This window comes from Hippoglossus hippoglossus, chromosome 21, assembly GCF_009819705.1.
Source record: "Hippoglossus hippoglossus isolate fHipHip1 chromosome 21, fHipHip1.pri, whole genome shotgun sequence".
NCBI lineage: Eukaryota > Metazoa > Chordata > Actinopteri > Pleuronectiformes > Pleuronectidae > Hippoglossus > Hippoglossus hippoglossus.
The window spans coordinates 16,055,649-16,067,656 of NC_047171.1; the positions used below are offsets into that span (position 1 = coordinate 16,055,649).

The 12,008-nt window shown below is 42.4% G+C and overlaps 1 protein-coding gene across 1 annotated transcript in view; it reads right to left on the minus strand.

Moving 5' to 3' along the window:
• Positions 1 to 12,008, minus strand: part of itgbl1 (integrin, beta-like 1) — a 40,437-nt gene that overhangs the window by 17,955 nt on the left and 10,474 nt on the right. Inside the window, exons 3-7 of the mRNA XM_034574293.1 lie at positions 8,511 to 8,657; positions 7,303 to 7,425; positions 6,528 to 6,668; positions 3,285 to 3,425; positions 1,572 to 1,718 (exon numbers count right to left, since the gene is read on the minus strand). Of these exons, the coding sequence (XP_034430184.1) occupies positions 1,572 to 1,718; positions 3,285 to 3,425; positions 6,528 to 6,668; positions 7,303 to 7,425; positions 8,511 to 8,657 (699 nt within the window). The remainder of the gene's footprint in view (positions 1 to 1,571; positions 1,719 to 3,284; positions 3,426 to 6,527; positions 6,669 to 7,302; positions 7,426 to 8,510; positions 8,658 to 12,008) is intronic.

A 12,008-nucleotide genomic window follows, 5' to 3' on the forward strand; every position in this document is an offset into this window, starting at 1 on the left:
CCTCGATATTCTATCCACATAATGGATGAACATCTGTATCAACAAAGTCTTTGGTAACAGATGCTAAATACATACAGGGGACATTTCTTCTCCAGGGGGATTTGAACTGTGTGGAGCTTCAATGTTCTCCCTGTGTTTTTGTGGGTTTTTTCTCTTGGTGCTCCGGCTTCCTCCCACAGTCTCACATGCAGATCGGGGGTTTGGTTAATTGGAGACTCTGAGTTGACCGAATGGTTGTTTGCTATGTTGTTCCTGTGACACACTGGCGACCTGTTCAGTGTGGACCCGGCCTCTTGCCTAATGTGAGCTGGGATTGGCTCTAACCTTCCCACGACCCTCAAAGGGATACGCGTTCCAGATAATGGTCGGATGGAGGATGACTGGATGGTAATGAAGCTCTTAGTTGACACACATGTAGCAGCTGGACAAAATATTTTGGCCCCATTCCATTATGAAAGAGCTTTAACCAACTGTCCAAACTCATTCGTGGATCAGACTTCAACCTTCATCTGCCCTTGTCATCAGCAAATTTCTGCTAAAATTTAAAAATAGTTTTGGTAATTTAAATGAAGGGGATTTATGTCTGTGCGGTTTTTCGCTTGAGCTTCGCCCGCTGCTTTAAAGTGTGAGCGAGGAGAAAATCTCATGTGTCTGTGCGCCGATCATTTTTGCAATTTCTGTGTCAGAAACAGAGGACAGTCAGCTCCTGGTAATCAAACCTGATCACACCACACTCACATAGTCCTCAGGAGGAAGATTTCTAAGGCGTTTACCTCTTTACAATTCTCTCCAAACTTTGCTTATTTAGTCATAAATATTAAATTGTATGGATTGAAATAGATTTAAAAACCAAGTTTTCAACGTATTGAAATGTATTCACTCACCCATTCAATGTATTAACAGCAGTATGCAAAGTCCACCATGCACACACTGGATGCAAATACAACATAGCTAGCAATGTAGACTAAAACCTGACACTATACTCCTACTTTCACCCTTCAGTCATCGATCAACAGGCTCAAAGGTGCATGACTGGGACAAGAACAACCAGGACCTTTGTTTTATTAGCACAGGTTTCGGTGTATATCAGTATTAAGCCGAAGGTTCGGAGGCTCCAAGAAAACAAGCTTCCTCTGTTCAGAGGGGCCACTAATGAAGCATTCAGCGCGCTGTAATAAATCTAGACACATCGACCCACAGCTCAAGAATGCTGTTCCTTGTTTTTGGCAAACAGTCCCTCCTTCATCTCACACACAGAAACATGCACATTTACACTGTATATACGTGATCAAAAGTGCACTTCACGGAACACAAAACCTATAGAAAACAACACAAATAACACACACACACATTAATGCATATATATGATATGTAGGACGCAAATGCACCAAGTGGTTGCTGTTCACCTCTTGGCTTAGTTAAAGATACGATCACATTGTGCAACCTTGGGTCCTCACAGAGGCATTAGGAGGTGGCCTGGAAACGGCCTATATTGCACCAAGAGGTGAGAGCAAGAGCACAGGTCTGCTGCAGTAACCATGGCAACTGGATCAAGTGGGAAGACCAGGTACCTCGTCCGAAGCAGGGCAGATTGGACGTTCCCCGACACTTCCTCAGACTGCTCTCCAGAGACAGGGAGCAGGACAGAGGATGCTCGCACTTCCTGCCCGACCATCCCTCCTTGCAGTCGCACCTGCCACAATTACACTGGCCTTGACCTGCCGAGGACAAGGAGAGGAGGTGGAGGACGAGAGGGGAAACGAATCAGTGGCTTTGCACAGGAAAATAAAAAAAAAGAATTCAAATAAACAGACTGAGAAGAGGAAAGTGACAAGGGTGCAGCAAGCAGGGTGGAGAGAGACAAACGGGCAAATGCAAGCTGGTGGGAGAGAGGGAGGGATCGGGAGAGAGGAGCGAGGGAGGAAGAGCAACTAACAAGGGGTAGGTACGTGGCCGAAGTGAGAGGATGAGGGGGAATTGGGTGTCCTGCCTGAACAGACTCCAGCTTCTGTAAGCTGCTGGATTACCAGCATCGATTTTACCAGGATTGGACAGAAAAAGAGAGACAGAAAGAGAGAGAGAGAGAGAAAGAGTAAGAGAGGGTCAGTAAGAGAGAGAGAGAGAGAAAGAGTTAGAGAGGGTCAGTAAGAGAGAGAGAGAGAGAGAGAGAGAGCAACAGAAAAAGAGAGAGACTGATGGAGAAAACCTGAAAAATTAGATTTTAAAACATCAACATGTGCAAACTGTGTCTACATCTCACAAACTATGAACAATTTACACGAGATTTGCACCAAATACCTTTTGGCCGTGTATATGCAAGGATGCTAGGATAAATCCACTGGGGTAGAAATGATCTGTTTAATGTATGGTGTGCACAGTGGTAGCATCCATCATATTTAGCTTATTAATTCTTTAGAGAAGCAGTGAAAAGGTCATTTCACAACCCAAAAACAGTTTGCTAGGTGAAAGGAAATGCACTAACTATACACTTGCATACGCTTGCACATTGTAAAGCGCTACCCAGCCTTCCTTTAAAGAAATTGTTTGATATTTTGCGGAAATACGCTTCTTCACTTTCTCCCTGAGGGATGGATGAGAATATCAAGGCTCTGCTCTCACGTCTGGACAGAAGATAAAGGAGAAGCTGGAGCCAGGTAAGTACAACAACTGGAAACTAGCTGGAGGAACAGCTAGCCCTGCTCTGTCCAAAAAGTGGACAAATCCGCCTACTCTTTCTTAGCAACCCCTGCACACGTCCTTCTTCATGTAGTTATCCAACCAGCCAATCATGTGTCAGCAGGGCAATGCATTCAGTCTTTACAACTGTGGAGAGAAATAATCTTAGAATGCACACCAAGAGAAGCCCTGAGGCCGATGGGCGACAGCAGCAGAAAGTGATGTCACGTCTTAGACTGTAATTGGGGGCAAGTACGTGTTTTTTTTATTTTTCATCAGAGTTGACTGGTGACACATGAAGTTCTCATTTCCCGGCTCTCTCCCCATTCACTCAGATAGGAGCATGGTCTTGAGCTGCAGATTGGCAGGACTCACCCATGATGACTTTGGATAGGCCCCACCCAGTGTCTGTGAGTATATTCAGCATATTCATACAATCAAATTATGAACGTTGCACTTTTATACCTGTTGGCAGACTTTACCGCCCTTGGACACAACCTGTATCCAGTCGTATTCGACCTGTAGCTCTTCTGGCCCCAGCTTTTCATTTAACTCATAGATACGAGTGGTATCGATCTTTTTTTTTATTCCAATAACAGAACGCTGACCTGAGCAGAAGTCATCCGTGTATCGGTCATAAGTTGCATGACAGTTCCTCTCGTCGCACTGGCAGGTGTCTCCATGAATATCTCCCCAGTCGCCAGAGGGATCTACGTCATGACAGGTACACTCGCCACACACACAGGTTCCTAACACAAGCACACAAGCACACACGGTGAATTGTGGTAATTATACACTGTAGCAGCACAATGTGGATTTAACTCAGAGAAGAACATACAAACAGATGAGAAGCAAAGTCCAACTCATTGTCTCCGACATCTTTCATGGATGTAGGTTGAGAAGGGACAATATATTTTCCTCTTTCAGCAGGATTAATACTGTTTCTCCTTCTGACTCATTTTTTTCCTTCCTTTATCAGTGTATCTGTCTCTATTTTTCTCATTTGTTTAACATCTCAGCCAGGGCATCAGCTGAGCTGCAGCCAGCGGAAATCCCATTTTCTCTTATCAGCAGCGACAGAGCACGGGGAACCCCAGGGGGGCCAGGCCAGCTGGCAAGTCTGAGGGCTGTGGCTGGCGCGTGTCTGGCCCCTGGCACTGGGCTCGGTCTCCCTCGCTACCTCATAACCCTGGAGCTCTGGATTTTCAGATGCCGTGCACCTTCATGTCTGTCACAAATGTCACAGCTGAGCTTCAGCGCAGATTACAACACCTGGGCTATAGTTACTGTTCAAAATGTTCCATACATTTTCAGTAAGTACATTTTTATTTGTAACCACAGTCCCGAAAGGGGGAAATGTTTTTCCTCTATGTGCATCATACAACCGTATTATCTCGGAGTCAAATTGTTGTGATCAAGAATAAATAGATGCACGTATTTCGCCCCCAGCAGATGTTATCATCTTGACAGCATGCCAGTTAGTGTATTATTAGCTGAACGGGGGAGGCTAGGTGAACCCACCAGACGGAGGGGCTTGACAATTTGCCGGAATGAAACAGAGTTATCTATCGGGTACTGTCAGCCAAATCACTCACCCATTCATTTCAGACAGCGAGCGGGAGATAAAGGTTGCGTTTTGAGCGAAGCAAAGGAGAGAGAAAGGGACGACATTTTTACCGTCTAATAACAAACCCTTCACATCTCCGCATCTATACGTGGTGATGAAATCAAATCAGCCCTCTATTGTGAAATCATCCTCCCTGATCCATTGCCTGTAATCGCCGGATATTATCTTCACAGTGCTTTAAAGGAGGATTAATTCAGAGCAAAATGATTCGCGTTTAAGGCGGGGATGGGAACTGGGAATTGTTTTTCATTATAATCAGAACCAAATTGTGCTTTTTGCGGGAATTGTTTGGCATCTGAATGGGTGTGTTAATATGTTGGCACATTTTACCAAACTGGGAGCAAAGGCGAAAATATAGTTTGATATAATAATGTAGAACTGTGATCTGACAATGGACTTAAACATGCGTTGACAGCAGCTGTTCTTTACAGTTTACAGCACAGGTGCGCCACGTTTTCCATATTCAACAGTTACCTCGAGAGACATAATTAATGTCATTATCATTAGAGCCACATGGGCGGCCTTATTGTGATTATTAACATATTTTGTTTATTACATTTAAGTCAAATTTTTACATTATTATTTCAGGTAGAAGGATGTAAATGTAAATATTTCCTGAGCAAATCTTCATATTTTATGTTTTCATCAATTTCAAATCATGGTAGTCAGTGGTTTAACTAGTGATTTCACCAGAAATATTAAGGATTTAAATGTTTTAAATCCTGTTTTACGTTGTATATGCTTGGTCTTATCAATGAAACTGTTTGGTTAGCTAAACACAGAGAGTAGAGAAACTTAATTAATGTTATGTAACCTGAATGTGCACCTTTTTCCACCGACCAACACTGAATCAAAAGGGATCTATAAAGGAATCAATAAGGAATTAGAGTGATAACAAGTGGGCTCCTTCTGATCGGGATACCCTGTCAAGCCAGGGGAAGAAGAAAAAAGGGTGTTCAGCCAAAACCAGTAACAATATGTAGTTTTGAAATATGTTCCTTTATTTGACTGTCCCTTTGTTCTTTCCTCAGGGTAACGCTTTGTCTGCCCTTTTCTAAGCTGAATAGCAACACAATGGGCTCTTACACCGTGAACACAGACGATGGTGGTTCATGCCGCATCAGCTGTGCACTTAACTATAAACTGCAGCTCTGCGATGAAGCTCCGTCCACGTAACCCACCATTTAGCCTCGCCACTTAGCCGGCCCTCTGCCAGTCCACTGTAATTAATTTTGGAGAGCTTTGCTGAAATCCCGCAGGATCACTTGAGCAATAGGATAGTGAAGCTATTTCCCCGACTGCCTGTCCACCAACCTTTCAGTGGAATTTGCATAGGCCTAAAGGATTTTTTTTTTTTTAAAACAGTCTATTCTGTTCTGTCGTCGTTTCGTCTGTATCGCTCTTTTTTTCCTCTTCATCCCCGTCTTCGTGTTCAGTTTCAAAGCGACGTGCCAACATGTGGCCGTCACACACTGAACTGGGATTATCCTGTCAAACTTATTAAACAACTTCAATCAGCAGGCTCTACATCTAAAATAATATTTCACACCCAGGAGGAAACCACACATCCCACTCCTTTTCAATCTGACATTTAAATTAGTAAAGAGTTTTCCTGATGGCAGATAAGCCCTTTGATTAACAGTCTCTTTTGTGATTGCCTCTGCTGTGCAATTATGCAGGTTATTTAACATCTTCAAACAAATACCTTATTCCAAGTGTGTCTCTGAAAGTTTATTTGCTAGTGCTGCACCAATGGTTGAGGTTTTATATTACTAAGTATTTGAAGTATCTAAAAACAAAACCACCCGAAGACAACAGGATGAAAAGATCTTAAAAAATACACGTATATCTAAAACAAAGACAAACATTATCACCAAAGACTTTTCTGCAACATGATGTTGTAAACTACAACAGATAAAGAATGATGGGTTATCAATTGAATTCCTCTTCTTTATAAGTGTTTCTTCCGACTTGGCGTCTTTCCTGCCCTTGCTTATCATAGATAACAGATAATGAATGATTGTTTCCTGTTTCCAGACAATTCCATTGATATTAATATTGGCTGCATATATTATATATTGTGTATACTTTATCTTGTGTTTCATTGATATATAATGACAGATCCACATTGAAATTGGCTGGAATCATTTAAACATATCCACAGCAATTTCACATTTCAAAATACTCCCGTGGCTGTATACTGGTTTGAAGCAGGTAAACAGACCTCTGTTGCTGCAGATTTTGCCATCTGGAGATGTGCATCGCCGTTTGCTTTCCCATGGGCTGATATCACACTGGAATTCACATTTGTCTCCATGCCAACCAGCGGCACAGTAACAGTTTCCACAGTAACACTGGCCATGGCCTGGAAGCAGATCAGAATGCACAGGCAACAATTGATCAGTTCCACTGTCGGTGGTATGGATCAACATTAGATTATAAAAAACTACAACAAAGGCTGACGAATATTTGTTTGCTGACCCAATGATTTCAAATGTTTTACAAATAACAATCTATTGTCTTGCTTGAGAAAATTGAAAAATCAAGATAAATAAATTTCTCTGAAAGGCCTGATAAGAAAACCCAATTAGGTTTTCAAAATTAAATTATGGAAGGGGAATAAGTTAACTGCTCTCAGGCAAAGATTTAGCATCATCACCAGTTTAATTGTAGAGGAAGTCTGCCTTTCATTCAGAATTAAAGGTTTTATGGCCGTGTAACCTATAAATTACCCTTCCGCTTCTGGTTGTCCTGCAACCAGAAGGTTGGCGGCTCGAATCCCAGCTTATGCCGGAGTGTCCTTGGGCAAGATGCTGAACCCCCCCCCAAAAATTGGCCCCTAATGGATGCTAATTGTAAGTCGCTTTGGATAAAAGCGTCAGCTAAATGACATGTAATGTAATGTAATGTCATTCAAACATAGAACTAATCCAATCGCAATGACAGCAGCTAACACATGTATTGGGGAAGAGTGAGAGTAGGACACAGCTGAGGCATACCTCCACACACCTCTCCGGTGTCCTCATCCAGACACTCGCTGTCGTCACACTCACAGAAACGTCCGGTCACCAGGCCCTTGTTCTCCTCATTGTTGCACATGCAGCTTCCACAGTGACAGGTTCCTGTGGAGGAAGCCAGCTTTAAACTTTTAAGGTTAGGCTTGTGTGTTTGTGGAGGATTTGTGCAGCTGTGCACTGGAGGCACCGTCTGTGCATCATGTGCCAACCGATCTGGACCGGTGTCAGACCACTGGCACACTGTGTGCGATTTTGGTGAGCGCATGTCTTTGTTTGCGTAGTAGGATGCACCATAGGGACAGACGGGTAGACAACTACACGCTGTGAATACATTCGCTTTTCTACACACTCAGAACAGGCCACATACTGCACAGTACATGCTCTCAGAGACACACACAAGCTCACACGCGGACACACAAATGCACGTTCATCCCTCATTTAGCCGGAGGTATCTCGGGCCAGTCGTGAGGTTAAGCCCAGGTGGGTGAGGGGCTGTCAGTGTGGAGAATAACCTCAGACATCACCTCACACTGTGAGTCTCCATTGTGCCAAAGCTTAATCATGTTTCCACAGAGATAAACACATAAGCTGTGTGCATCTAATATCCCCAAGCTTGTGAGATTTAAGACCAAATTGAATTATTTATACTCACACTATCACTGTCAATCTTTCCAGTGATGATCCTTCATGCATGAATTTATTAATCTATTAAGTTATTCATATTGATAGGGAGCGAGGAAATCACAAGTATTTGCCTTGACTAAAAGAAACGAGTGTTAAAGGGGTTTATATGTAGTAAATAAAGTCTTAGTTCATAATAACAATATATATTTCTGGATCAGTAATAAGCTACAAATAAGTACAGGTCAAACACTCAAACTGCATAAATTATGCAGTAAGACATTATTAAACAAACTTAAAAAAAAACTTAATTAAACATTCAGCAAACCTAAAAGTGTCTTTATTAGTTGCTTATTGCTACTCAATAACACATTTAGACCATTATTTTAAGCTATTGAATATAATTTATGAACATTTTATGATTAATGCATTGTTGGAGAATTATATGAAATCATTATTTTAACTGTTGTGTGTCTGTTGTGTGTTTCAGGGATTCGCTAATGGTTCTGTGTATTTTCACACAATTCTGCTCATGCATGTGTGGGTAAGCATGTGTGGTCGCGTTCTACCTCTGTTGGAGCAAACCACCCCCTGTGGGTTCTTGCAGAGCTCTTTGCTCTTCTTGCCGGGGAGGTTACACTCTTCCTGGAACTGGCAGGCGTCTCCGAACCAGCCGTCATCGCACTCGCACGTCCCACAGTCACAGTAGCCGCGGTCTAAAGGGAAACACGCCACACGACATGCTGTTCATCAGTGCTGAACAAAGCATGCCCGTTGCCGGTTTTCTTCAAATCGCTCTGTGTAGCACAAGGACACATGTAATTGTTTTCTTAAATGATTACGATGACATTGAACTACCAGGCGAGGACAGGAATGAGAACTGTAGGATTCATTTGCCCCCTAGACTCCAAATTATTGCAACAGATCCATCATAATACCAGGTGACTCTTTAATGGATGTGAGATATGACGCGTTTCCATGCAAGCAAACACGCAGGCATGTTTCCGCCATATTTCTGAAGTGTTATTTGAAATACAAACCTTCTTGCAACAGGATGATATACTAGCGCCCTCATCAATCACCCGGCGAGAGCGACACCTCGTTGCGGTGTCCCGGGGACCAACGCAGGCGGTTTGCCATCACTATTTCGCATCGTTCTGATGGCCACAGTGAGCAATATGAAAAACAGGAGGAATCGTGTGATGCAAATGGGGGCTGTTGACAAGTTATTATAAATGTTGCCCCTATTGCATTTAGCGGAAAGGGGCCTTGCATGTCACACTCAATCATTGTCCTGACTCGTTCGTCATGTAAATGCGGTGTCCTTTTCAAGGGCTATCCATCAGTCATTAACAACGGGCAAGTCCCCTGTCTCTTCTCATTATCCAAACGTCTCAGAGGAAAGAAAAAAAACGGAGGGTGCTCTTCAAGGAGACAATAAAATTCCCTTTTGGATTTTTAAAAAGCTTTAAATTGTTGTATTATCGTATTGTATTGTATAACTGTTTTCTTAGGGCAACTGTTAAAACTGAAAAGCTTTGAGTAGACTGCACTTTCTGCTGACTGTCTAGGTAACGCAATCACATTATAAATCCTACTGTAACAATACAACCTTCACTTAAAAACACATAAAAAGAGATTTCAACGAATCAAACAAAGATCAACAATTGATTTGTTATTACAGCGCCGCCATATATAAGTTGGGACTAACCTTGTCAAGGTAAACTTCATTCTCTTTCTTGCTCTCTGCACTGGAGGAGTTAGCTGATCTACGGTTATTGTACTCTGGGTGCTGAGACTGTTAAACTGCATATTAGAGTCCAAAAACAGTGAAAGGCATCAAAATACAGCTGTTCTCCAGTCACAAGGGATTCTTGAATGACTGCCACATTAAAGGAAATCTCGGTAGAGCGCCTCCACCAAGGCCAAACAGTCCCCTCAAATTCAATCAAGCTGCACCAAACTTCACACACAAGGTTAAAAGTAAAGGAAAGTGAGAAAAAAAAAGTAGCAGGGATCCACACCAGAATATGAAAACCTCTTTTCTTGAACCATTCCGCATCCTTCCACCATGTTTCATGGAAATCCATCCAGCAGTATTTGCATAATTCTTGTAACAAACACAAACTAAAAAAACAAACAAACGAACAGAAGGGAAAACATAAAATCGACTGTAGATCACAACCACAGTTTGCTACTCTTCTATTGCTGTGTGGTTATTATTCGACCTAGCCCACGCTAATGAAGTTAATATGACTATGCGATTAAAGCAGTTATAGTTTATCATTTAGGTTTTGCAGATGAGAACTACCTCACAATAGCTGCAAAATTGAATTAGATTAAAAGTATCTCCAACTTAATTCAGTGGACTATTACAAAGTCTCTGCCACCCACTCGCCCCCATTAATCTCCGCTTGACAGTCACTCGGACATATTAAACTCTCTTTGTCTGGCGGGCGAAGGTTTGTGTGTGTGGGAAGGTGGCTGTCTCGCAGCGCTTCGTCTTTCCTGGTGCTTCCAGAGCAGCAATTCTCTTTGGTTTGGGGGGGTGTCAGACACTCGCTCCCCGGCCAGTCAGGTGCAGGGATACGTTCAGTGGGGGGGTCAGGGGGAGAGGACGCGTCCGTACCAGCGTCGGCGGCAGTAATAACAGGTGATGTAGCGCTAACCGCGATGAACTGCTGACAGGGAGAGGACGGTGACTCATTCAGAGAGCTAATTTTGTGTTGAATTTAACTTGATCCTGCTTGTTGATTTACAAAGAAATAAAACGGACAGAGGGAAAAGCAAGGAAACAGGTTTGTATGGTTTATAGTAAATCGGCAATTCTTAATAACTACTGCTTCAATGCATATGCCAAAAGTGATTTACTCTCATTTACATTTGAGTCAATCTTGGGGCTATTTTGAGATTGCAGTGCAGCTTCCATTTTCAATTGCAAATCTCAAAACTCCCTGAGAGTGTTTCTAAGCTCATTTACTGCATGATGTTTCCACTCCAAATGACATTTCCCCACTTACTTTGTTTGGGTCATATTCTCTGCAACATGATACTCATTTCGGAGAGTAATTATTCCTACTTGCTTTTCTTTCCCTGAGGGTTGTGGACCGTGAAACGACAGCACGTCAGCCCGTGTTCTGTGGAAAAGATCTAGGAGACACCTGTCTCTGGTAATATCTCATTCTGTGTGCTTTCCACAGGACAAGGAACTCCTGCTTTCCTCCCCTTCTAATTTCTATAGTTCCCCCAATAGGCATTTGGTTGTGTTCTTCTGCGATTTCATAATGTTGTAACATCAGAAGATTATTTTAAACCTACTCAGGCCAGGTTCACAAGTTAACGCTTTACATTTTTGGTTTACTAAAGTATGTTCTTATACATACATGTAAGGGGAAAAGATGTGACGTACAACATGACGTGTTCCCCAAAAGTGAAGCCAAATCATCTGAGCTGCCCCCTGGTGGCTGGCTGCAGTACATAGCTCATAGACCCTGCCTCCTCCATGTTTGTGTATCTAAAAAGTGAGTACAGCCCACATTAGTAGATCACTACTGTGCAGACTCTGGTTAATGGGAGTATTAGGGCCATATTCAAGAGAAAACAATTCAGAGATTTCGAGAATAAAGTTGTAATATAACAAGAATTTAGTCTTGTTTTTTGGGGGAAAAGTCATAATTGAGAAGAAAGTCATAATATTACAAGAATCTCGTTTATTCAACGAGATAAATTCATCTACTATGACGAAAAGTAAGAAAAACATATTAATAGGAAATAAGCAGCAAGGAGACACCATGCCACTCTGTGTTCGGGAACAGACACCATCTTTAAAATTTAAGGTTAAACTCACAATGTTCCGTTTTGATAAAGCCTATAGGGCTGGATCAGGTGAGTCCTGAACCATCTGGATCAGGTGAGTCCTGAACCAGCCCTTAGTTATAATGCTATAGGTCTAGGTTGCTGGGGAGCTCCCATCATGCACTGACCACTTCTCCCCTTCTTTCAGTCTCTCTGCCCCCACATTCATTTATTTTATTTTTTTACTACATCACTAACTTTGTGCTCTCTCT